At 40.4% G+C, this 27,399-nt stretch overlaps 1 protein-coding gene across 2 annotated transcripts in view; it reads right to left on the bottom strand.

The window, feature by feature from the left end:
* Window positions 1–27,399, bottom strand: part of mib1 (MIB E3 ubiquitin protein ligase 1) — a 169,733-nt gene that overhangs the window by 17,407 nt on the left and 124,927 nt on the right. For both annotated transcript variants that reach the window (XM_063065926.1, XM_063065933.1), the window contains exons 13-18: window positions 23,491–23,623; window positions 18,025–18,111; window positions 14,181–14,342; window positions 6,166–6,347; window positions 2,171–2,363; window positions 866–944 (exon numbers count right to left, since the gene is read on the bottom strand). In XM_063065926.1, the coding sequence (XP_062921996.1) occupies window positions 866–944; window positions 2,171–2,363; window positions 6,166–6,347; window positions 14,181–14,342; window positions 18,025–18,111; window positions 23,491–23,623 (836 nt within the window). The remainder of the gene's footprint in view (window positions 1–865; window positions 945–2,170; window positions 2,364–6,165; window positions 6,348–14,180; window positions 14,343–18,024; window positions 18,112–23,490; window positions 23,624–27,399) is intronic.

The raw sequence follows: 27,399 nt of genomic DNA, 5'->3' as shown, positions 1-27,399 counted from the left end.
CATGCTGGGGTAGGCATATCCCTATTGGAGGTACCTGGTTAACCTCACCTGGTTTACCCGGCCTGTTGAAGCGGTGTACCGGGGTGTGGCCACTGTTGCACGCAAACAGTTACTTGGACGGTTATAAGTAGGGTAGATGCCAGCAGGCATTTTTCCACTAAGGTCGGGTTGCGCCTACAAAAAGAGCTTATTGGTTAAGAGTAAAAGACAAAATGTTTAAGGGGAACATGAGGGGAAACATCTTCACTCAGAGGGTGATGAGTGTGGAACAATCTGACAGTGCAAGTGGCGGATGCGATTTTGATTTCAATGTTTAAGAGAAGTTTGGATAGATACATGGTTTAAAGGAGTATGGAGGGCTATGGCCCAGATGTAGTTCAATGGGACAAAGCAGCTAAAAAGGCTTGGCATGGACTACATGGGCTGAAGAGACTGTTATTGTGCTGAAGTTTTCTATTACTGACTCTAAAAGCAGCATGTCAAAATAATATTTTTTTTTACTTTACATGCAATGGCGATTATTTATTAAATGTATTGTGATAAAAACTAATTTCTCTTTTATAAACTTATTTTTAAATTATCTACAAGACGACATTTTCTTTGAGATTCCACATGGGGAACAATTCCTAATGGGCACATGGAATACTTGTTACCATTATGTTCTGTCATTTCCATTGAATTAACCGTATTAACATTTACATTCAGTCAGGCATACAGAGTAGTCATCAAATCAGAAATAGGTATTAGAAAAATCAAAGACAAAAAAGAAAAGACAGATGAAAAAAACTGGTTTCCACATCTAAAAATATGTAAATGGAGAAAAAAATAAATTTACAGAAATGCCAATTAGAGTAATCATACTTACTTTCACAGGCGCACATGTGACCACAAGGTTGGAATAGCACTGCTGCCTTCTTATCAGAACATACCACGCATTCCTCAATCTGTGGGTAAATGGATTAGCTTCATGTCAGTCTGCAAATTAATATAGAAACATAGAAACATAGAAAATAGGTGCAGGAGTAGGCCATTCGGCCCTTCGAGCCTGCACCGCCATTTATTATGATCATGTCTGATCATCCAACTCAGAACCCAGCCTTCCCTCCATACCCCCTGACCCCTGTAGCCACAAGGGCCATATCTAACTTCCTTTTAAACATAGCTAATGACCTGGCCTCAACAGTTTGCTGTGGCAGAGAATTCCACAGATCACAGATATCTAAATTTTTTTTTAGCGTGTCGCACCAGACAGTCAGCCATTCTGGTCTGGCGTGTGGTGTCAGGATTGGTCTCCTTTCGGATTAACCAGGTCACGATATGAACCTTCCTGACTCGACCCTTGTTTTTATATATAAAAAGGCCGAGTGGCTAGCTCGAAGCTCAACCCGGCATGGATGGAAAGCGTGCTCGGGGGGGGGGGCCGGACTTGGATTTGAACTCTGGAGCCTTCGCTCTGGAAACTGGCACTGATGCCATTGCACCACCTGCCGACCAATATCTAAATCAAGCTAAATCATCACACTTTTGCATTATACAAAGTTTTTTTCCCTGCTATTTCAATGTTTGCATCAAGAATATTAAGAAAAAGGTCTAATATAGTAATTCTTTATCAATATGTAATAATTTCATCAAGTAATTAAATAAAAGAAAAACAAAAATTGCAATTAGGCCATATAAAATTACAGCAAGTCAAAGCCTGATCTAGCATTCTCAACGTGACCAAATTTCCATGTTTCACTTCAATCACAAAAATCATCTGTACACTAAACTGAGCAAAAGGAAGGGAAGGAAAATACTAAAATGAAAAATTTCATGAAAGAATCGAGAAGTATCAATCTATTCACTTAAGTGTTAATTTAAATTTATGGAACTTTCTATTTGTAGTATATTGTGTTGCTGCTGCAAACAGCTAAATTTCATGATATATCTAACTCAGGTACTTAAGGCAATAAACTTAAATCTGAACCCATACAATAACCATTCACAACCTGACCCTTTCTGTGAATGAGCCCAAAATCAGAAGAGGTCTACCAGAACTTTTTAGATTTTGGACACGTGAAAGTAGGCAATTTAGAGAGGAAAGAGAGGGAGAAAGAAAGTACACTCTACCCAAGATTCAAATTAACTGAATTGCACAGAAACATCCATATTCATAAAGAAGCTCTCTTACCTTTGTTCGAGACTGAACTTGGTCTTTACAAATAAGGCATTTTTTAACACGTGGTGAGCAAAGGGAACAAGTAGCAATGTGTCCACAAGGTCCAAACAAGGTGTCACGTTTCATATCTGAACAAACCATGCACTCTTCCAAAGTTTCTGTATCATTGTTAATCATAGAAGGACTACGTGATCCCACTTGTCCACTGAAATAAGGAAGAAAATTATTAATTTTCTTATAATTGTATCAACTACAATTTAAGTCAAATCAAATACAAAATTAAAGGATGGGTGTGTTTAAACAATCTGTAAAACTTTCTTCCAATACCACAAACAAGGTAGTTGCCTCTCAGGAGGTAGGATTCTAAGGTTACATTAACTCTCAGATACTTTTCTAAATAAGATAGAACTGCACAGTGCAAATTCTGGCTACTAATTAAAAGTAGCACTTCTGGTATCCGCCAAGATTAACTGCATCTGCACAGATCTGGGACATGTGGTGATGAGACAGCTCAGCTTAAAATTAAGAGACCTCTAGGAAGTATCAGGTACATACTTAATTTTTTTTAAAAAAATCAGTGTTTCCATTCCTTGCTCTCTACAGCTGTACTTCCATTGTGGTTTAGTCATTCAAAATTGCTACCGACACCAGTAATTTCAAGTATTCGAAATATTATCTGCACCCTGTTCTGTTTGGCTGAATCCATGCTTAGTGTGGCCAGAAGGGTTTTGCATATCTCATGTGAAATTTAGAAGCCTCGACCAATTCAGGAAGCCAAATCCACCAGGTCAGCTGTTGCTGGATCCTATGACAGAAGAGCTCAATCTTGACAGAAATCCCCAATACAAAGCCTTGTCAAAGCTACTATGGACTCTGCTACAGTGGACTGGTGGATTAAAGGTTATTCCTGAGATTATTTGCAATGTCTCAACAATTCTTGGTGAAATAGGTTAAAACTACATTGGTTTGGAAATGCAATTTTGTTCTCTCAGTTACTTGTGAAGCAGGGGAAGCACATTTCCATATTGGGTCAGATTGTGTTGACCTGAACTCTCCACCAGACCAGACAAGACGTAGGATCCAAAATCTCCTTGGAGTTTAGTGGTCGCAGATTTATGCATCAGGGAGTCAAATAAAACAAATAAAGCAATATAATCATCTCAAAATATTGTTATTAAAAATCCAAGTTAATTAAATTTCCTTACATTTTAATAGTTAAATATCTCTTAACGTTAAGAGATACTTGCAAATTATTGGCTTTGTGTGTGGCAGAGTTTTTCCAAGGAGGTTACCAAGCAGTGAACAAAAGGCAGTGTGTGTGTCTACATGCACTTCAACAAGGTCCCATATGGGAGGCTAGTCAAAAAAGTTCAGTTGCTTTACACTCAGAAATTAGATTCGACATTGGCTTCATGGGAGAACCGAGAGTGGTAGTGATAGTCACCTCTCACATTGGAGACCTGTGACTGGTGTTGTGCTGCAGGGATCGGTTCAGGGTGAAAACAAACCTTGTCGCAGGCGACAGTTCTCTTGCAGACTGCATCAGGTTTTCATCCAGGATTTCCCTGTACTTTACCCTCTACCATCGCAAGCCTTCCAGGGGTACTGCAGTGAAGCATCCCGAAAGTATGATGCAGCTACCACCATGCTTCATGATAGGAATGGTGCGTTTTTGATGATGTGCAGAGTTTGGCTTATGCCAAACATAACTCTTTCAGAGTTGTCATAGATCTCTTGGTGGGTTCCCTCACTATTCCCCTTCTTGTATGGTCACTCACTTTTTGAGGACTGCCTGCTCTCTGCAGATTTACAGCAGTGCCATATTCTTTCTATTTCTTGATGATTAACTTAACTGTACTCCAAAGGATATTCCGTGACTTGAAAATGTTCTCTTATCTATCTCCAAACTTGTGCTTTCTAATAAACTTTTCGCGGAGTTGCTTGGAGTGTTCTTTTGTCTTCATGGTGTAGTTTTTAACCAGGATATTGACTCATCAGCAGTTGGACCTTCCAGGTACAGATATTTTTTCTTCAAGCTATTGAAACACCTTGACTGCACACAGATGATCTCCATTGAATTAATTATGTGACTTCTAAAACCAATTGACTGCACCAGTAATGACTTGGTGTGCAATATTAAAGGGGGCGGATACTTACGTAATCAATTATTTTCTAACACAGAAACATAGAAAACCTACAGCACAATACAGGCGCTTCAGCCCACAAAGCTGTGCCGAACATGTCCTTACATGAGAAATTACCTAGGGTTACCCACAGTCCTCTATTTTTCTGAGCTCCATATACCTGTCCAGGAGTCTCTTAAAAGACCCTATCGTATCTGCCTCCACCACCGTTGTCGGCAGCCCATTCCACGCACTCGCCACTCTCTGCGTAAAGAACTTACCGCTGACATCTCCTCTGTATCTACTTCAAAGCACCTTAAAACTGTGCCCTCTCATGCTAGCCATTTCAGCCCTGGGAAAAAGCCTCTGACTATCCACACGATCAATGCCTCTCATCATCTTATACATCTCTATCAGGTCACCTCTCATCCTCCGTCACTCCAAGGAAAATAGGCCGAGTTCACTTAACCTACTCTCATAAGGCATGTTCTCCAATCCAGCCAACATCCTTGTAAATCTCCTCTGCACCTTTACTATGGTTTCCAAATATTTCCTATAGTGATGCGACCAGAACTGAGCACAGTACTCCAAGTGGGGTCTGGCCAGGGTCCTATATAGCTGCGACATTATCTCTTGGCTCTTAAACTCAATTCCACAATTGATTCTGTTTTATATCTGTAATTAATTTAGATCACTTTGTAGAGATCTGTTTTCATTTTGACGTGAAAATCTTTTTCTGTTGATCAGAAAATTTACAAGGATGTTGCCAGGAAACGAGAACCTGATTATAGGGAAAGGTTCAACAGGTTAGGACTTTATTCCCTGAAGCGTAGGAAAATGAGGCAAACAGACATTTTCCACTAAGGTCACGTGAGACTAGAACTAGAGGTTATAAGTTAAGGGTGAAAGGTGAAGTATTTAAGGGAAACATGGGGGGAACTTCTTCACTCAGAGGGTGGTGAGCTGCCAGCATAAGTGGAATTCAGGTTCAATTTCAATAGTCAAGAGAAGTTCAGTTAAGTATATGAATGGGGGCGGTGGGGGGGGGGAGGGAATGTCAATAGGACTAGGCAGAACAATAATTTGGCGTGGACTAGATGGGCCAACGGGCCTGGTTCTTTGCCCCCGTGCCCTGTGACTATTAAAATCACTTGGTTTTGACAAAAGGCAAAGAGGTCTGTTACCAGCTTTGCCTTCTCAGTATTGTCAGAACAGGGTCTCTGCACTGTGCCTTCTGATGCTCAGGGACACACAGCTATTCGCTGCTAGACTCCAGGACGTAGAAGAGGAGTCTTCCACATCCGGCCAAGGTTAGTATCCCAACGGGCATTGATACCAGGCTGAAGGTTGTGAGATGTTTCAGGGTTTAAGGAACAGGAGGGAGAGACCTGGTCCAATTTGCCACCCTTGCATTACTTCAAATATTTCCAAGAAAAACACAGCAATTTGTAAAAAGGAGTATTCTTCACTCGTCCCCACCCCCTCAAGGCCTGAGCAACATTGGGACAAAGCTGTGATTTACAACAATTTTTCTGCAGTAATCTGAATTTCTGTAGTCAAATATAACATATATTTTTGCTCTGTGGAGATGCCTTTCAATGCTTTACATACGATATTTGGAAACTTCTACAAAAAAATCATTTGTGTAAAATGTTATTACTGTAGAGGGATACCAATTTGTACTATTTATTGATCTTTATTATTAAATCTCCTTCAGTTATTTTCGAAGATTTGCTGTGCGTCTGAACAAGTTATAAGCTTACAAGAAGGACAATGCCAAATAATTAAGAGTTTACACTTTTGAAGATATTTGAAATCAGCACACACCACTGACACATATCATCTACAATTACAACAATGATAAATAAATACAGGCAGACAAACCTGACTTTCTCCTTGTGACACTTGGCCAGGACCTTACAGAGGTTTGGATCTGGGCATAGATCAAGTGGTGACTGTCCTTTTTTATTCCGAATAGCAAGATCGGCTCCATTTGCAGCTAGAAAGCAAGCAATAGAGGCAGCACTCTTTTTATCTGCTCCTTGTGTCCCAAGGCCCATAAGCAACTGAAAGGAAGAATTATCAATTTTAACATAACATGTCTCCATGATTAAATATCCTGAGGACCATTGAGATTTGTAAAAAGCACTGAAGAACAAAAGTATAACTTGCTGAACTATTTTCAGAAATTGTGTCAGCACAGGTTTTATGTTTTACAGTTATATAGAGTGTTTTCAGACTAATTTCATTTCATTGGCACAATTTCAAAAGGAGTCTCTTTACTCAGTTTTAATAAAAATTATTAGGAAATCTACAGCACCCACTAATGGCTTTCCAACAAGTTTTCAATTTTTCATCTCCAAAATGGAGATAACTTCACCACATACATATTTTTGCCAATTTCCTTTTCTCTGAAACTCCCCTTTTTAACCCCTTCTTTCAGTTCAGTCAGAAGCTTGGTTCTCTCACACTGATCAATCATTTGGTTGAGACTGCTTATGGCATCAACACCAGAGACAATGGTATGCAGGAAAATTGATTTAAAGAAAAATTTATGAAGTTTGGCAGCTTGCGATGTCTAATGTCAAAAAAAGCTAATTATCGAAAACAGAACAACATGCAAAAATGCTGGCAGAACTCAACAGGTCAGGCAGCATCTATGAAAATGATTAAACTGTTGACATTTCAGGCCGAGACACTTCATCAGGACTGGAAAGTAAGGGGTATGACACCAAAATAAAAAGTGGGCGAAGGGGAAGGAGGCAAGCTAGAAGGTGATATGTGAAGCCAGGTGGGTGAGAAAGGTAAAGGGCTGAAGAAGAAGGAATCTAATAGGAGAGGAGAGTGGACCATGGGACGACGGGAAGAAAGAGGTGATAGGCAGGTGAGGAGAAGAAGTAAGAGGCCAGAGTGAGGAATATAGAAGAGGGAAGGGGAAGGGAAAAGAAAACAGAAGAGAAAAAACAGAAGGAGAAATTAATGTTCATGCCATCAAGTTGGAGGCTTCCTAGATGGAATACGAGATGTTGATCCTCCAATATGAGAGTGGCCTTATGGCAGAAGAGGAGGCCATGTGCCAACATGTTGGAACGGGAATGAGGATAGGAATTAAAATGGTTAGCCACTGAGAAATTCCGATTTTGGTAGATGGAGCGAAGGTGCTCGATAAAGCAGTCCCCCAATTTGCACAGGTTTCACCATGTAGGAGGCTACATCGGGAGCATCAGATACAATAGACAACTCCAACAGATTCACAGGTGAAGATTCACAAAGGAGGACTGTTTTGGGCCCTGAATGGAGGTGATGAGGAAGGTGAATGAACAGATGGAGCATTTCTGTCACTTGTGGGGATATGTGCCAGGAGTGAGATTAGTGGGGAAAGGCAAGTAGACAAAGGAACCACGGAGGGAGCAATCCCTGTGGAAAACAGAGTGGGTGGGTGGGTAGGCAGTAGTAAAAATGTGTTTAGTAGGATCCCGCTGAAGGTGGCAGAAGTCGTGGAGAATATGTTGGATGTGGAGGCTCATGGGGTTGTTGGTGAGAAAAGCCTCATCCTGGGAACAGATGCAGTGGAGACAAAAGGAACGGAGAAAAGGAAATAGCATTTTTAAAGGAGACAGGGCGGTAAGAAGTAGTCAAGATAGCCGTGGGAATCATTAGGTTTATAAAATAAAAAAATGTCTGTAGACAGCTTGTCTCCAGAGATGGAGACAGATTAATTATTGAAAATAGAAGTTCTTTGCTCAATAATTAGGCAATTTAAAATATATGCAGTCTCAGCCATCATTATATCTATCTGCACTATATTCCACTCATATATCATCCTTGTAGCCACTTACCTACATCATTTTCAAATTTAAAATAATTTTATATCTATTCATGGTCTCGCCTGTCCCCCTCACAGTAATCCACAACAAAATTATTCCAGGCTTTGTCATTTGTATAGGCCCAGTAACTCCATAAAACTTTCTAATTCACTACCTTCCTCGCATCTGTTATCTCGTTTTATAAACATGTTATTAATTCTTGTTTGATTACATTTTTGTGAAATGCCTTAAAACGTATTTGTCAATCTGTAAACTAAAAAGTTGTTGTTGAACGATTATGTAAACCTATTATCAAGATAACTGCAGATCTAGTTTATCTAGATGAAGTAACTACAATTTTCATGTTTTGCAGCTATCTCATTTTCAATTGCTGTATGCGCAAAATAAAATACTGAGATATTGTTTCTCTGAAAGTGACATTAAATAAGGGCTTTAATGTAAGCAATCAAAAGCAACTAAATGAAAAAAGCTTTTCAGGAGTATCATCAGCCTTCAGTTCAGTCAATATTCCATGCTTTTCTTTGGCAACTGAATTTAAAGAATGATTCTGCTTGTGATGTAGCTTCTAAAACAACAAGCATATTGAAACTCGTAATTTTTTTTTTACAACTTAAGTTTTAACTCAAGAGACTACAAATCTTTCTTTTGGACGCATGCCAGCTTAAAGATGCATAAGCTGTCTTTTCTCAGAAACTGACCTGACCCCTCTTCCCTAGTCAGACTGACTAGATCAATCAATATGCAATCACCAACACAAACTGAGGTTTCACACAAAAGGTACAGGGGATGGAAACAAGTCCATTAGCTCACAGACTTTCCATTAAAAAAAAAACTCAGGCATGGTTTTCATTCTAAGACTCTCCTAGCCCATTATGTTCATCTATATTCCCATCAGAACCCCTAAAGCTCTATTATTCACTTAAAAAACTAAGGACAAATTAGAGTGACCAGCTACCAACTTGCATATTTTTGGGACATGGCAGGATACTGGAGTCCCTGTAGGAAGCCTATGCACTTACATAACATTAATTTGATCCAAATTTATAATAACAATGCACATAATAATTAACAATGTTAAAAACAGATTTTTAAAAATGTTTGCATTGTACCTTTGATTTGAGTACTGATTTGACTGCAGCTGCTAAACTTGTTCAAACTCTAAACAATAATTTGCTGTTTCATTTAAAAGAACTAGATTTGGAATCAAATTATCCATGCAAACAACATCTCAGAATTTGGTACATTTAAATCAACGGTAGTATCTTTAAATATTCTTTTGGCATACTCTTCTGAAAGATGCCCTCCAAAGGAGCATGCAATAAGGACACCTTGATGTTTTCTAGACAGAAAAAATAATTTTATAACTAGAACAACTTGAATTAAAATACTCTAACCTTTAATCATAGATGCAAGGAAAAGTCATGTCTCCCCATTTTAGACTACAAAACCCTTATTTTATCAAATTGATTTCACAAAAAAAATGACAGGAGTAATGATTCAAGGAAAATAAAGAATAGGTAATTATGTGGATGCTTCCCTTTTGTGTTATCTGCACAGGATTTTAAAGCACTCAAGTTCAAAGTCTTTGATAATTCACAAAAAATATTGCTTTCCCAGTACTTGCATGCTTAATTGTGCATTACTTCTCACAAAAAAAAAATCCAAAACTTTTATGCTACTTTATTTTTGCTCCTATGTAGATCAAATCCAAGAATTCATATTTTGAAATGAAATGAGAAAACAAGGTGTAACATTCTTCCCAGGCATTTATAGACTGAATTTTAAAAAGGTAAATTAAATTTTGAAAAAATTCGACTGGTATCAAAAGTACTCCAATTGACCCAATATATTTCACGTCAGAACATTTTTCATAAAGGTGAACCCTTCCATGGTGTCAGGCCCTGGTAGGGCACTGAAAACCTGTGCCAAACAACTGGTAGGAGTGTTCAAGGACATCTTCAATCTCTCATTGCTGCAGTCAGAAGTTCCCACCTGCTTCAAAAGGGCAACAATCATAGCAGTGCCCAAGAGCAGGGTGAGCTGCCTCAATGACCATCGCTCAGTTGTACTCGCATTTATTGTGACGAAGTAGTTTGAGAGGTTGGTCCTGGCCAGAAACAACTTCTAACTAAGCAAGGACCAGGACCTGCTGCAATTTGCCTATCACCACAGTCGGTCAACAGCGGAGGCAATCTCACTGTCTCAGGCTGTTGTTTATTGATTACAGCTCAGAGTTCAACACCATCATGTCCTCAGAACTAATCCACAAGCTCCAAAACCTGGGCCTCTGTACCTAACTCTGCAACTGGATTCTTTGCTTCTTCATTGGAAGAATCTAGTCAGTGTAAATTGAAAGTAACACTTCCTCCTCGCCGCCAATTAACACTGGCACACATCAAGGATGTGTGCTTAGCCCACTGCTCTACTCTCTCTACACCCTGAACTGTGTGGCTGGACACAGCTCAAACACCATATATAAATTTGCCTGTGATACAGCTATTGTTGGCTGAATTTCAGATGGTGACGAGGAGGCATACAGGAGTGATATATATCACCTGGCTGAGTGGTGTTGAAACAACAACCTTGCACTCAACATCAGTAAGATCAAGAAATTGAGGAAGCAGATGTCAAAGGAATACACACCAGTCCTCATCGAGGGATCAGCCGTGGAAAAGATGAAGAGTTTCAAGTTCTTGGGTGTTAACATTTTTGCAGCTGCTGGGCTTTGGATAGATCTTCAAAGAAGGCACAGCAGCAGCTATATTTCATGAGGAGTTTGAGGAAACTTGGCCTGTCACTAAAGAATCTTGCAAATTTCTATGGATGTACTGTAGAGAGCATTCTAATTGGTTGCCACACTGTCTGGTATGAAGGGGACACTGCACAAGATCTGAAAAAGCTGCAGAAAGTTGAAAACTCAGCCAGCTCCATCATGGGCACCAGCCTCCCTAGCATTGAGGACATTTTCAGAAGGCGATGCCTCAAAAAAGCAGCACCCATCTTTAAGGACCCCCACCACCCAGGACATGCCCTCTTCTCATTGCTACCATCTAGAAGGAGGTATAGGAGTCCAGAGACATACAACTCAGTTTCAGGAACAGCTTCTTCCTCCTCGCCATCAGATTTCTGAATGGACAATGAAACTATATAGACTATACATTTCTTATTGTAATTCATACTTTTGGTTATGCATTGCAATGAACTGCAGCACATATTGCATGACATATGCCAGTGATATTGAATCTGATTCCATATTCTACTTTTTACCAAAAGGATTTGATAACACACACTAATGCTACCACACACAAATGCTGGAGGAACTCAGCAGGCCAGGCAGCATCTATGGAAAAGAGTAAACAGTTGATGTTTCAGGCCTAGATCCTTCAACAGGACTGCAAAGGAAGGGGAGAAGTCTGAGTTGGAGAAGAAGGTGGGGGAGGGAAGGAAGTAGCACAAGGTGGCAGATGATAGGTGTGTGTCAATAATTTGGATGACGGGATCGATGACTTGTGGCCAGGTATGTGGACAATACGAAGAGGGGCAGGAAATGTTGAAGAAGCAGGGAGGCTGCAGAAGGACTTGGACAGATTAGGAGAATGGGCAAATTAAGTGGCAATTGGAATTCAGTATCAGGAAATGTATAGTGATGCACTTTGGTAGAAGGAATAAAAGCACCTACTATTTCTAAATGGGAAGAAAAGTCAAAAATTCAAGGTACAAAGGGTCTTGGGAATGCTCGTGTAGAATTCCCTGCAGGTTAATTTGCAAGGTGAGTTGGTGGTGAGGAAGGCAAATGTGTTCATTTTGTGGAATGAGAATATAAACGCAAAGATGTAATTCTGAGTCCTTATAAAGGTACTGGTAAGTCCTCACTTGGACTGTTGTGAGCAGTTTTGGGCCCCTTATTTAAGAAAGAATGTGCTGACATTGGAGAAGGTTCAGAGGAGGTTCATGAGAGTGATTCTGGGAATGAAAAGTTTATTGTATGAGGAGCAATTGATGGCTCTGGGCCTTTACTTGCTAATATTTAGAAGAATGAGGGGTGACTTCATTGAAATCTATAGAAAGGCCTTGACAGATTGGATGTGGAGATGAAGTTTCCTGTGGTGGGAGAGTCTAAAACAAGAGGACGCAGCCTCAGAATAGAGGGGCATCCTTTTAGAATGGATATGAGGAGGACTCTCTTTACCAGAGAGTGGTAAATCTATGGAATTCTTTGCCGCAGGCAGCTAAGGAGGCCAGGTCTTCATGTATGTTTAAGGCAAAGGTTGATGATCAGGGCATGAAGACATATGGAGGGAAGGCAGGAGACTGGGGCTGAGAGGAAAATTGGATCAGCCATGATGAAATGATGGAGCAGACTTGAAGGGCCAAATGGCCCAATTCTGCTCCTATATGTATGGTCTTATCTCATTGAAACCTATCAAATATTGAAAAGCCTAGACATAGTGGATGTGGACAGGAATTTTCTCCTAGGTCCCGAAGGCACAGCCTCAGAATAAAGGGATGTTAATTTACAAATGGAGATGAGGAGGAATTTCTTTAGCCAGAGAGTGGCGAGTCTGTGGAATTCGTCGCCACAGGAGGCTGTGGAGGGCAGGTTTATAGGGTGTATTTAGGGCAGAGGTTGATAGGTTCTTGATTAGTCAGGGCATGAAAGGTTATGGAGAGAAGGCAGGACAATGGGGTTGAGAGGGAAATGAATCAGCCATGATGAAACTGTGGAGCAGACTTAATGGGCCAAATGACCTAAATCTGCTCCAATGTCTCACGGTCTTATTTATTTATTATTATTTCCTTTCTTTCTTTTTGTATTTGCCCAGTTTGTCATCTTTTGCACACTGGTAGACCTGTTGGTGCAGTTTTTCATTGATTCTATTATGGTTATCGGGTTTACTGAGTATGCCCACAAGAAAATGAATGTCAGGGTTGTATACGGTGACATATCGGTACTTTGATAATAAATTTACTTTGAACTTTAGTTGGCCTCATCAGCAACATGTTAAGTTGGCATACAGAGAGGAGGTAGGGACGCTTGCCAAATGGTGCGAGAACAACAATCCAAGTCTCAACGTTAACAAGACAAGAGATGATTGCAGACTTTAGGAAGGCACAGATTTGACCATTCTTCATTGCACATTTTTGGCTCTGCCATGGTGAGAGTGAAGAGCACAAAGGTCCTTGGTGTGCACAGAAAAATTTAATTTGGACCCACAATACCTCATTAGTCAAGAAGGCACAGCAGCATCTAAACTTTCAGAGATTGATGTATGCAAGGATGCAAGGTCTCCTGCCCCATTCCATCAACAGTGTCCTGTCTGGTTGCATCATCATGTGGTACAGAAGCTGCAAAGCATCGTACCTCAAGATCCAACAAAGGATAGTTAGAACCATTGAGAGGATCAATGGAGTCTCCCCCTCTTCCCCGATTTGTAACATTTACCAGGAGCGTTGTAGACAAAGGACCCAAAGCATTGTTGAGGATCCTTATGGCCCATCCCACAATATCTTTGATCCATTACCATCAGGAAGGAGGACTGCCAGACTGGGTAACAGCTTCTTACACCAGTCTGTGGGACTAACGAAAACCCTGCCACCACTGAGGTCTTGTCATGATGACAGCGAGCTGTATACATATACCGTACTATTTATCTGTGCTGCACACTACAAGCATTTTGAATCATATTTTATTAACTTACTTGTGGTAATATTTTGCTTTAAGTTCTGCGTGTGATATATGTATTGTGGGTGCACCATGATCCAGAGGGAATTTGTTTCATTTGGTTTTGCATATTTAGTCAGTTGACAATAAACTTGAACTTGATGCTCTGTTCTTCTGGATTCTACACATGAATCACTTCTCTATATCTACCTATTTTAATCCATTAAATAAATTAGACGATCTCAATAAGATTATGACTCAACTTTCTAAACTCCATGCAAGTTGCCTTAATAGTGTTGTTCTAGTAACTCTATACTGCATATAACCTACTTTTCACGCATTATCCTCCTTAATTAATACATAAAATACATATTTAGCATGGAACTTTAACACCAATAAATTATACTTACCGTGTTTTTGGAGGGTTCCCAGCCACTGTCTACTTTCCCCACATCCTGCATATCCTGTAGTTGACGAAGTTGACACAAAGTATGATGGCGCAGGGCTTCATGAAGCGGCGTATCACCATCCTTATCCTGGATGTCCAACTTTGCACCAGCACGAACCAAGAGCTTAATAATTAATTAGAATTCACAGTTATAATGTTCTCTTAAAGGCACATCTGTTTCAACTATATATTTACTGAACTCTAAATTGGATGACTATATATCTTAATAAAAATGAGGCTGGTAATTTTAATTCTAGATTTTAGTCAAACTATTATTGAATTAGAAAATTGTTACAAATTGTATGACACAAAAAGAGTGAACATTTCCCATAAATACATAAACAATAGAATCCCAAGACAAGAGCAAAATACTTCAAAAAAAAATGCTGTTCAAGTTGAAATACTTTTTGGCATTTAGTCCATGGAACAAGGGACATGGTTTAAAGATTCAATAACCTTATTTCATCAGAAAATGATAATTATACTCAAAATAATGGAATTAATAGTTTTATTAAAAATTTTTATTCAAAATGGTGGTTGGTGCTTTTGAGGTTATTACAAAGAAATCTCCTGACTGGGGAGAACAATGAAGAGGGACAGAAAGAGAGACATCGCCTCCAACGATGGTCCCAGAAAGATCATAGGATCTACGTTGTTTGTTTTTTTAACTAAATGTTTTTCATGCTCGATCCAAGGTTGATAGGACTGAACCCTCAAGGAGAGCTGCCGACGAGACCTGCACCTTGGTCAACTCCGAGGCTGAGGTACGTAGAACATTCCAACATGTCAACAGCCGCAAGGCAGCGGGAGTGGACGGCATCCCAGGGCACATCCTCAAAGTGTGTGCTGAACAGCTGGCTGATGTGATTATGGACATTTTAAATCTCTCCCTCTACCAGTGTGTAGTGCCCTTGTTTAAAATCGTCCATCATTGTCATTGGACCTAACAAAACCAAGGTAGCATGCCTGAATAATTGGTGCCCTGCCGTACTGACCTTGGTTATAAGCAAATGCTTTGAGAGGCTGGTTAAAGACTACATCTGGAGCAAGCTACCACCTACACTGGACCCCTATAATTCGCCTACAGATAGAACTGGTCTACCAATGATGCCATAGTCACAGCACTACACACCGTCCTCATTCACCTGGAGAAGAGGGATGCATACATTAGAATGCTGTTCCTGGACTACAGTTCAGCATTTAACACCATAATTTCCTCCAGACTCGACAGGAAGCTCAGAGACCTCAGCCTGTACCCCACCTTGTGCAGCTGGATTCTGGACTTCCTATCGGATTGCTGACAGGTGGTAAGGATGGGCTCCCTCACCTCTGCCCCTCTGACCCTCAACACAGGGGACCCCAAGGTTGTGTTCTGAGTCCCTTTCTCTACTCCCTTTACACCCACAACGGTACTGCCACACACAGCTCCAATCTGATCAACTTTGGAGATGACTCGACTTTGATTGGCCATGTTTCTAGCGGTGATGCGACAACCTACAGAGAAGAGGTTAACACCCTGACACAGTGATGCCAAGATCACAACCTCTCCCTCAATGTCCAAAAAACAAAAGAACTGATTGTGGATTACAGGAGGAACGGAGACAGGCTCGGCCCGATCAACATCAATGGGTCTGCAGTTGAGAAGCCAAGTAGCTTCAAGTTCCTTGGTATATACATCACCAATGATCTCACCTAGAATGTACACACGGGCTTTGAGGCAAAAAAAAAAGCACAACAGCATCCCTTCTACTTCAGGCGACTGAAGTTTGGCATGGGCCCCCAAATCCTTAAGACCATCTACAGGGACACCATTGACAGCACAGTGACTGGCTGTATCACCATCTGGTACGGGAACTGCACAGAGTGGGACGGACAGCCCAGTGCATCTGTGAATGTGAACTTCCCTCCAATGACGACATTTGTAGGAGTAGATGCAGAAAGAAGGCCTGGAAGATCATTGGGGTCACTAGTCACCCCAAACATAAACCATTTCAGCTGCTTCCATCTGGCAAATGCTACTGCAGCATTAAAGCCAGGACCAACAGGCTACAGAACAGCTTCTTTCTACAGGCCACTCGACTTTTAAATTCCCATGTCTGTACACTGCAACGGAGTCATAACACAAAGGTTTTTAATCATTCACATAAACAACAGGAATTCTGCAGATGCTGGAAATTCAAGCAACACACATCAAAGTTGCTGGTGAACGCAGCAGGCCAGGCAGCATCTGTAGGAAGAGGTGCAGTCGACGTTTCAGGCTGAGACCCTTCGTTAGGACTAACTGAAGGAAGAGTGAGTAAGGGATTTGAAAGTTGGCTCCGAGGGGGAGATCCAAAATGATAGGAGAAGACAGGAGGGGGAGGGATAGAGCCAAGAGCTGGACAGGTGATAGGCAAAAGGGGATACGAGAGGATCAAGGTCTTCCAGGTGAGGCAACACTTCACCTGTGAGTCCTTCCAGGTGAGGCAACACTTCACCTGTGAGTCGACTGGGGTGATATACTGCATCCGGTGCTCCCGATGTGGCCTTTTATATATTGGCGAGACCCGACGCAGACTGGGAGACCGCTTTGCTGAACATCTACGCTCTGTCCGCCAGAGAAAGCAGGATCTCCCAGTGGCCACACATTTTAATTCCACATCCCATTCCCATTCTGACATGTCTATCCACGGCCTCCTCTACTGTAAAGATGAAGCCACACTCAGGTTGGAGGAACAACACCTTATATTCCGTCTGGGTAGCCTCCAACCTGATGGCATGAACATCGACTTCTCTAACTTCCGCTAAGGCCCCACCTCCCCCTCGTACCCCATCTGTTACTTATTTTTATGCACACATTCTTTCTCTCACTCTCCTTTTTCTCCCTCTGTCCCTCTGAATATACCTCTTACCCATCCTCTGGGTCTCCCCCCCCCCCACCCCTTGTCTTTCTTCCCGGACCTCCTGTCCCATGATCCTCTCGTATCCCCTTTTGCCTATCACCTGTCCAGCTCTTGGCTCCATCCCTCCCCCTCCTGTCTTCTCCTATCATTTTGGATCTCCCCCTCTCCCTCCAACTTTCAAATCCCTTACTCACTCTTCCTTCAGTTAGTCCTGATGAAGGGTCTCGGCCTGAAACGTCGACTGCACCTCTTCCTATAGATGCTGCCTGGCCTGCTGCGTTCACCAGCAACTTTGATGTGTGTTACTCATTCACATTGTGGGATGGATGGAAGATTTAAATAAATTCTAAATTCATATAAGAAACAGAGGCTGCCAGTTTCCAGCAACACCATTATTCATTGTCCTAGCCAGGAAGCAACCCGAGGTCTCACATCTCAATGCCACGTGACTGCACCAACACGTAGGCTCAAATGCAGTCTTCTCCACACCATTTCATGGGCTTATTTATTATTACAGGAATGCCACAAGGTAGCGGCTGCGTTAGTGCTCTCGTTTCTGGAATGCCCCAAGCATTAAACAGATATCAATGAACTGTTTAATCTTGAAACAGAATACAGCATGAGTTGAAAGACTTATTACTTTATACAAAACAAGAATTAGTACAACACAAAACTGTCAGTGTATGTCGATGTCAATTCTGCTTCTCAAAATAAAATCTAAGCAGTTATATAAATAATAATAATAGTCCTACAAGATATTTGAGGTCAATTCCATATCACAGTAATTGCTGAGTACAGGAATACCAAGTAGCAATGCCATACAAGCATTTTGATGCAAACTTACACAAGTACAGTATTTGAGAGTCCATTTTTTCAATAATCAATTTCCACAAATTGCTATTTAGATTTCGGATTCTACCTTACCCGAACAATTTGAGTATGCTGGCGTTCAACGGCTAAATGTAATGCAGTTTGCTGGTTCACATTCTGGATATCCAGGTTAGCACTGCCCTGAAAAAAAGAACCAATGAACTTTGTGATTTAAGTGATACAGCAATTTTTCCAACTACATAATGCAGGCCAGCCCCACATAACAAGTAAGTTTTATTTTTACAGATGGCCGTGTTGATTTTGGTCACAAATCAGAAAAAACACAAAAGTCACTTGATATAGTATCCATATTTCTAGTATTGTAATAGATGACATCACAAGCACACAAAATTGATGAATAGAACATTTACTAAAATAAACTAGTTCTGCCCTTTGTAGGAATGAATGGTTGTACTCAAGTCAACTCGCTGATATGTAGGATTGTCAGAATCAGGTTTATCATCACCAGCATGTATCATGAAATTTGTTAACTCAGCAGCAGCAGTTCAATGTAATACATAATATTGAAGAAAAATACAAAATAAAATAATAGTAAGTAAATGAATTACAGTATATGTATATTGAATAGATTAATAATCGTGCAAAAAACAGAAATATATATTAAAAAAGTGAGGTAGTGTCCAAGGGTTCAATGTCCACTAAGGAATCAGATGGCAGAGGGGAAGAAGCTGTTCCTGAGTGCAAGTTGGTGCTCTTAATCCTGGAATGGCCCATACTCCCAAGTCTCATAAAAATCAAGCTATATTTAAGTATTAGAAATTTATTATTGTGATCATTCTAGTTTTCTCATGTAGTTTATTTAGAGATACAGAATGGAAGAGGCCTTTCCAGGCCTTCAAGCCGTGTCCGCCAATTTAACCCTAGCCTAACCACAGGACAATTTACAATGACCAATTAACTTACTAAACAGTACACGTTTGGACGTGGGAAGAAACTGGAGCACCCGGTGGAAACACACGGGAAGAAACATACAGAGGGCGCTGGAATGGAACTCTGATGCCACGAGCCGTAATAGTGTTGCACTAATCTCTACACTACTGTGGCACCCCACTAATTAGCAATACTTGGTTGTAATTTTTTTTAAATTACTTTAATTCCTGAATTAATCAGTCAGAACTATATAGTACACAAACGGGCAATGAGCTCACTCTGTTCAATGTGGACATTTGTTGTTATTCCTCTCCACGCCCTGTTTGACATTGGGTAGCAACCTTCTCATTTCTTTAGCACTTTGTCTGATTTTTTAAAATATATATGAGGCCAAGTTGTTAGCTCAATGCTCAACCCAGCACAGATAGAAAGCATTCAAGGAGCTGTCTAGATTCAAACCCAGGATCACTCGCCTCGAAGTCCAGTGCTGATGCCACTACATTTATATCCGGCTGGCATTTATACACATTTACACTAAATTAGCCTGTTTTAGGACCATAAATGTAATATCTATTTAAGTGCCTAAATGACTCTTAAAAGCAGCAACTATGGATATGGCATAAGATTCCAATTATAGAAACATAGAAACCCTACAGCACTATACAGGCCCTTCGGCCCACAGAGTTGCGCTGAACATGTCCCTACCTTAGAAATTACTAAGCTTACACATAGCCCTCTATTTTTCTAAGCTCCATGTACCTATCCAAAAGTCTCTTAAAAGACCCTATCATATCCGCCTCCACCACCATCGCCGGCAGCCCATTCTACGCACGCACCACTCTCTGTTATAAAAACTTACCCCTGACATCTCCTCTGTACCTACTCCCCAGCACCTTAAACTGTGTCCTCTTGTGGCAACCATGTCAGCCATGGGAAAACAGTCTCTGACTATCCACACGATCAACGCCTCTCATCATCTTATACCCCTCTATCAGGTCACCTCTCATCCTCTGTCACTCCAAGGAGAAAAGGCAGAGTTCACTCAACCTGTTTTCATAAGGCATGCTCCCCAATCCAGGCAACATCTTTGTAAATCTCCTCTGCACCCTTTCTATGGTTTCCACATCCTTCCTGTAGTGAGGCGACCAGAACTGAGCACAGTACTCCAAGTGGGGTGTGACCAGGGTCCTATATAGTTGCAACATTACCTCTCGGCTCTTAAACTCAACTCCACGACTGATGAAGGCCAATACACCGTATGCCTTCTTAACCACAGAGTCAACCTGCGCAGCTGCTTTAAGCATCCCCAAGATCCCTCTGACTCTCCACACTGCCAAGAGTCTTACCATTAATAATATATTCTGCCATCATATTTGACCTACCAAAATGAACCACTTCACACTTATCTGGGTTGAACTCCATCTGCCACTTCTCAGCCCAGGTTTGCATCCTATCAATGTCCCGCTATAACCTCTGACAGCCCTCCACACTATCCACAACACTTCCACCCTTTGTGTCATCAGCAAACTTACTAACCCATCCCTCCACTTCCTCATCCAGGTCATTTATAAAAATCTCCAGGAGTAAGGGTCCCAGAACAGATCCCTGAGGCACTCCACTGGTGACCGACCTCCAAGCAGAATATGACCTGTCTACAACCACTCTTTGCCTTCTGTGGGCAAGCCAGTTCTGGATCCACAAAGCAATGTCCCCTTGGATTCCATGCCTCCCTACTTTCTCAACAAGCCTTGCATGGGGTACCTTATCAAATGCCTTGCTGAAATCCATATACACTACATCTACTGCTCTTCCTTCATCAATGTGTTTAGTCACAGCCTTAAAATATTCAATCAGGCTTGTAAGGCACGACCTGCCCTTGACAGAGCCATGCTGACTATTCCTAATCATAATATACCTCTCCAAATGTTCATAAATCCTGCCTCTCAGGATCTTCTCCATCAACTTACCAACCACTGAAGTAAGACTCATTGGTCTATAATTTCCTGGGCCATCTCTACTCCCTTTCTCGAATAAGGGAACAACATCCGCAACTCTCCAATCCTCCGGAACCTCTCCCGTCCCCATCGATGAAACAAAGATCATCGCCAGAGGCTCAGCGATCTCCTCCCTTGCCTCCCACAGTAGCCTCGGGTACATCTCATCCGGTCCCAGCGACTTATCCAACTTGATGCTTTCCAAAAGCTCCAGCACATTCTCTTTCTTAATATCTACATGCTCAAGCATTTCAGTCCACTGCAAGTCATCACTGCAATCACCAAGATCCTTTTCCATAGTGAATACTGAAGTAAAGTATTCATTAAGTACCTCTGCCATTTCCTCTGGTTCCATACACACTTTCCCACTGTCACACTTGATAGGTCCTATTCTTTCACGTCTTATCCTCTTGCTCTTCACATACTTGTAGAATGCCTTGGGGTTTTCCTTAATCCTGCCCGCCAAGGCCTTCTCATGGCCCCTTCTGGCTCTCCTAATTTTCTTCTTAAGCTCCTTCCTGTTAGCCTTATAATCTTTATTATCTACCCTATTTATGCCTCTCTCCTTACCATTTTATGAATTATGGAATAACATACGCTTCAAATGCACTGTGAGCAACCACAGATTCAAATAATTCAGGCTCAATTAGAAAAAGGTACACATTATGAGATAAGTGGGTCTTCAGTCAAACAATTTATTAGTCAGTACATCTTAAGTGGTGGCCTACTTCATTAACATATCAAAAACCCTATACCCATGATTAACAGATCAAGGTATCTTTATGAGTTACCCTTTATCAAGAAAACATGCCTATTTTCAGGGACTGCCGGATTCCAACAGGTTCACCTTGGTATTCACTATTCTTACACTACTTACCAATAGCATGAGGAGGAAAGGAATTAAGCTTTCAATGTATGATTCGCATGCCACCATTCTTCAGGAATTATGCAGATTCTACACTGTATCCTGGTAGGTGCATTCATCAGGAATCACTCCAATATCCTACCGATGTTTTAACTGGGAGCTAGACGTTCAGTAATAGCAATTAAGTGTCAGTGCCACCCTGTTGTTGCATGTCTGTTGACACCTTATTAATGTCCAAGATCATTTCCCCCACTTGTCCCCTCTTCAATATTAAATGAAGAGAGGTTCAAATTGCTAGATGAAACAGGCAAGTACCTTTCCAGTAATTCTTGTGGGCTGATAGAATGCAGATGTTCTTCTTGGATCGTAGATCTACAAGTTATTCAGAAATCATCCATTCATCACATGATCCTAAGACCTAACACCCTACTCAACCTGCATTCTTCTCAACAGTGAAATGAGATCTTCTCTCCTTCTCCTCCAATTTCATCCTGATCTTACCTCCTGACCGGCATCACTGCAATTTGGTTCTGCCAGACTTGATGGCAGAATCAGATATAAATTTTGTAATATATATCCCGGCTGAAGATTGAGAGCTTACCTGTTGGATATATAGGAGTGCGACAAAATATAATAGTTGGTTGGTCGACAGAAAATATGTAAATACTGTACTCAGAGATTAAGGGAGATAGGGCTTTACTGTTTGGAGAGAAGGAGGATGAGAGGAGACATGATAGAGGTGTACAAGAAAATAAGAGGAATAGATAGAGTGGATAGCCAGCGCCTCTTCCCCAGGGCACCACTGCTCAATACAAGAGGACATGGCTTTACAGTAAGGGGTGGAAAGTTCAAGGGGGATATTAGAGGAAGGTTTTTCACTCAGAGAGTGGTTGGTGCATGGAATGCACTGGCTGAGTCAGTGGTGGAGGCAGATACACTAGTGAAGTTTAAGAGACTACTTGACAGGTATATGGAGGAATCTAAGGTGGGGGCTTATATGGGCGGCAGGGTTTGAGGGTCGGCACAACACTGTGGGCCGAAGGGCCTGTACTGTGCTGTACTATTCTATGTTCTATGTTCACACCTAAATTATATTAATAAGGCATGTAAATATGTATTTACAGATTTTCTGTCTACCAACCAAATACCACTTGTGCAACATCTCGATCAAACCATCTCCAAGTCCCCAATGACACAGCCTCCTGGTAAGTGAAGGCTGAAAAATTATGAGAGAATTTAGATCTTCAGCTGCTACACACACCTTGAGTAACTTATCTGCAAATTGAGAAAAAAATGCACAAAATCTGCACCAACTGAATTAAACACTGTTAAAGGGAGAACTTCAGGAACTTGTGGATGAAAGAAATCAGTACAGCAAGCAGCTCTGAAAGTCAACAGCATTTCCAGAAAACAATCTAAGCAAATGTTTTAGTCTTTGCTGTAGCAGTTCTAAATTAATTCACCATTGTGTACATCAGAAGAGCACCCACGATCTAATTTTCCAGATTCTAACTCAGGTGAAAAATTATCTTTTCTACTGAACTCTCTGGATACTATACTTCTAAATATCTCTCTCCTCCTGACCCCGTTGATCATTCTTGCTGCAATGTGCACTACTCCTGTACGTACCCGCACTTAATCTGATTCCATGATTTCAAAAAATGAAGCTAATTTTTGCAAATTACTTCACTGGTGAAATTATAGTTAACAGATCTTGCCATGAAATGTTTCAATTTCCATAATGTAAACCTTTTGAGCACAAAGTCATACCTGATGAACCAATAATTCTGCCACTTCAACATGATTGTTCAATGCTGCTAAATGTAAAGCAGTATATCCATCGTCCTTTTTCTCATCCACGATCCATGGCCTTGGAAGTTTGGAAAGTAATACACGCATGGCACTGTGGTAACAAAAGATGTCAAATGTTAATTTCATCGGATCTTTTTCTCAAATACTCCATCCAAGTCAAAACTCAAATACAGCACCCAGTGTTTTTCAACTCATTAAAGGAATAGCGATACAGAAAGCCCACATAAAAATACAAAAGAATTCTGTTCATTTTTGGTTTAAGTTCACTTAATATTTCAGTGAGTATATCTACTAAGCAGTGCATGGAACATGAAGTTTCTAAGTTATAGTTTCTAATACACAGTAAATTAGTTGATATGAGCCAAGTAAACTGCAGGGGGATCTATAATTAGCATTGACAAATACCAATGTTAAAGGGAATAAAAACAGAAATCATTAAGACTATTGAAGGGGAAAGGATTGTGAGGGATAATAATTAGTATATAGAGATATGGATTGTGCTAATATGTTAATAGGGAACCACAGACAAAAGTAGAGACATGGAACGCAGCAGTGACGACACCCAAGTATCAGAAATTTCACTAATTCTTTTATAGCATACACCCATTGTAATAGAAAATTGGATTTACTGCAAAGCCTGTGGATAATCATTTTATTCTCTAGTCAAGACCTAGTCTGTTACTTAATTATGTCTTCCTGTAGCCATTATTCTGTTATCAAAATGTAGTTTTACTGCTAATCTCATCAACTGAGTGTAAAAGCTGTACCATTCCATACTCAGGTAGTTCAGCTTTGGCTCATCTTCAGGTGTACACCAGTTTTTAATAAATTACGTGTTATTCAAATACAAACGCCGTGCGATCTTTCAGTTTGCTTCAACAGGCTCTTACAATTGCTTGAGGGAATTATGCAAGCATGAAGAGCTAGAGGTTTGATTAAGGCACCAGAGGACTGTGTGAAATTTAAGCATTACATTATAAAATAGACATTAACAGCATGTATTCACCAAAAAGATGGCTGTGATGAGAAGATATCATTCCAAGGAGAGAATAGCAAAACAGTTTTCTGTGAAGCTGGGAATATCAAGAACGACAGAAAATATTAAACTTATGAAAACAGAGTATGGTTTAGGATTTAGATAGCCAATGCAAAACTTCTATGTAGACATGATTACCAATGTACCTGTGCTGCTCACTCCTATCAATATAACTTACAAGAAATTTGGTTGCTTGACAACGGCATAAAGCTTGACTGTAAAACTCTCCACCAGGAACAGGTCCACTCACTGCCAATACATGTGGAATTGTTACTTGGCCAATACCACCAATAAATGCTACCTCCTACCAAGATCAGGCTATGTATGTAAAAAACTGACAGAAAAAAAATGTAAAAGCGAAAATTCAAAATAAATTTTCTCCAAGCATTCCTTGTTTAGTTAACCTTAACCACAGCCCACACAGCTGGCCAGTGGTGTAGCAGTATCCACACCAGACTCGAGGAGAGTGGTCCTGGGTTCAAATCCAGCCAGATCCTTGTATGATTTCCATCCGTGCTGGGTTGAGCATCGAGCTAGCAACTCGGCCTCATAAAAAACAGGCAAACTGCTAAAGAAACAGCAAGGTTGCCGCCTTGAGGTGATACAGTATGTCACCAAAGGCATTTGCTAATTTCTACTGACGTACCGTGGAGAGCATTCTAACCGGCTGCATCACTGTTTTATTGTATTATTATATATTGCATTGTGCTGCTGCCACAAAGACAACAAATTTCATGACATACGCTGGTGATATTAAACTTATTTGTGATTCTGTATAACAATGAGTGAGTGCACGTGCTTGTGCCCAATAATACGTCAAATAATGTACCATCCATTCCATCCCCAAATGGATTAAAACCTAGAAAACATTGAAACTTTGACAAGCAAGTGCCATGTAACGGTTACTTGCAGGACTGTCAAACCAACTCTTCCAGATCTGCCAAATTCACTTTCATGATGACCATGTTCAACATGTAAACACAGACAGCCACATACATCCCACAGTACTAAACTGTATCACAGGCTTCTTCACCGGTGTGAGTTATACACTTCCTGACTAAAATATTTATATTTCATTATGAGCTGTAATAGAATGTATTCCATTGACTAGATGTTTTCTTAATCTTAAAATCAATCTACATTTAATTGGTTAGCTTGGTATAAAATGTTGTATCTATTAACCATTTCTATCTACTCTAAGTTCACCATCTATGCTTGGCCCAGATATTCTGATTAGGAACAGGCAATTGCCTTTATCGAAGCTTGTTTTAACCTACTTGGCAGAAGTTCAGGACTCCTGAACACAAGTAAAACTTCAACTCAAATGACTGTAATCCCAGGCAACTCCCCCTGAAGCCCAGTTGCTCAGCATAAATTTCAGCACATTTTCCTGCCCTTGCGCAGATTAACCTGGCACAAATCCAGCACGCCCACTGATTTCAATAGTAAAAAGCTGTGAACAGAGAGAATAGGTACAAGGCATTTTATTTTACATAATTAATTCAGTTGATTTAAATGTTAATTGTTTTGCATTACTCTCATGTTTTTAATGTTTTCTATACAGTATAACATTTGTATTATTCTTATTATTTTAAAAAAGCATGAGCGCTTTGGAACATTTTTGAACACCGGGAACAATCAAACGTTAAAATGTCCACATTAAAAGAATGTTTTTGATAGCAGGTTGATCTGCGGACTACCCACGACAATTTCTGTTTTATTTCAGATTTCCTGCATCTGAAGTTTTGATTTGCAGACAATTATTAACAGCTTTGCCAACTAGTAAGTCTTGGCGTCTGTCAAGTATTTTGAGAGCATGGGGGTGGTGATTGCATGGGATGTCAGTTGGAGGTATTGCACTGATTTGTGCAGGGCCTTGCAGATCAGCTGGGACCTAGCTTCCGGGCAGAAGACCAAGTCAAAATGTGCTTCATGGGGAAGTAAACTGTGACCTTGGACAGTTCTACAGTTAGTGTAAACTCTGGGCCACAGTGTTTATTCCTGCTAGAGACAAGAGTAAACACAGGTATATTCATTAAATAGCATCTTAATAAGGTTCAATGAATGCAAGAACAGGTACAAGTTAATTTCACTTGATTAATCTGTAGTAAATGCAAAAAAGTCTCAGTTACAGACTTTATTGCTCTTGGGTTTCAATTTCTTGTAAATTTTAAATGTAGTTTAGCGCTAAGATCTTATATTAAAGGAATCATAAGTTGATTAATTTACTAAAAATATCAAACTGATTGATATTACGGTGTGGGCATGCAGTGTTGGTGCTGGAACCAATGCGACACTTGTGGGCTGTCGCCAGCACAATCCTCATTGATTTGCTTTGATGAAAAAGATGCATTTCACTGTACATATGACAAATAAAGCCAATCTTTAAAAATTATAAATGTGCTGGAAATCTCTCTTACTCTTTTCACACAAAGTTAACCAATTAAAAATAAACTAAGAGGAGTCTCAACTCTATCAAACAGAGTCAGGAATACTCTTTGTAGAGGCAATGAATAAGCCACGAATCAGATAAATGTTCAAATTATGAAGCAAATTCAGAGCTAAATATATGCCTTCAGATTTTTGCAAACATAGGAATTTACTTAATATCAAAGTGAGCTGCTCAGTCTAATAAGTCCACGTTGGCTTGCTACATAAGCAGTAATCAATCCATGTACCATTTCCATTCTTCATCACCACAAATTCTTAAAAGTTGAAGTCCTTCAATTAGCAAATTTTACTAAATTACAAGTGGTTTGGCACTTATGCTCTATCGCACGTTGGTTACATTAAGCTTGCATTGACCTGGTTTCTCTAAACTCTAAAAATCA

Source organism: Mobula hypostoma, chromosome 1 (assembly GCF_963921235.1).
Source record: "Mobula hypostoma chromosome 1, sMobHyp1.1, whole genome shotgun sequence".
NCBI lineage: Eukaryota > Metazoa > Chordata > Chondrichthyes > Myliobatiformes > Myliobatidae > Mobula > Mobula hypostoma.
Note: the sequence above shows the minus strand (reverse complement) of the source record. Positions and strands in the feature narration are given on the sequence as shown.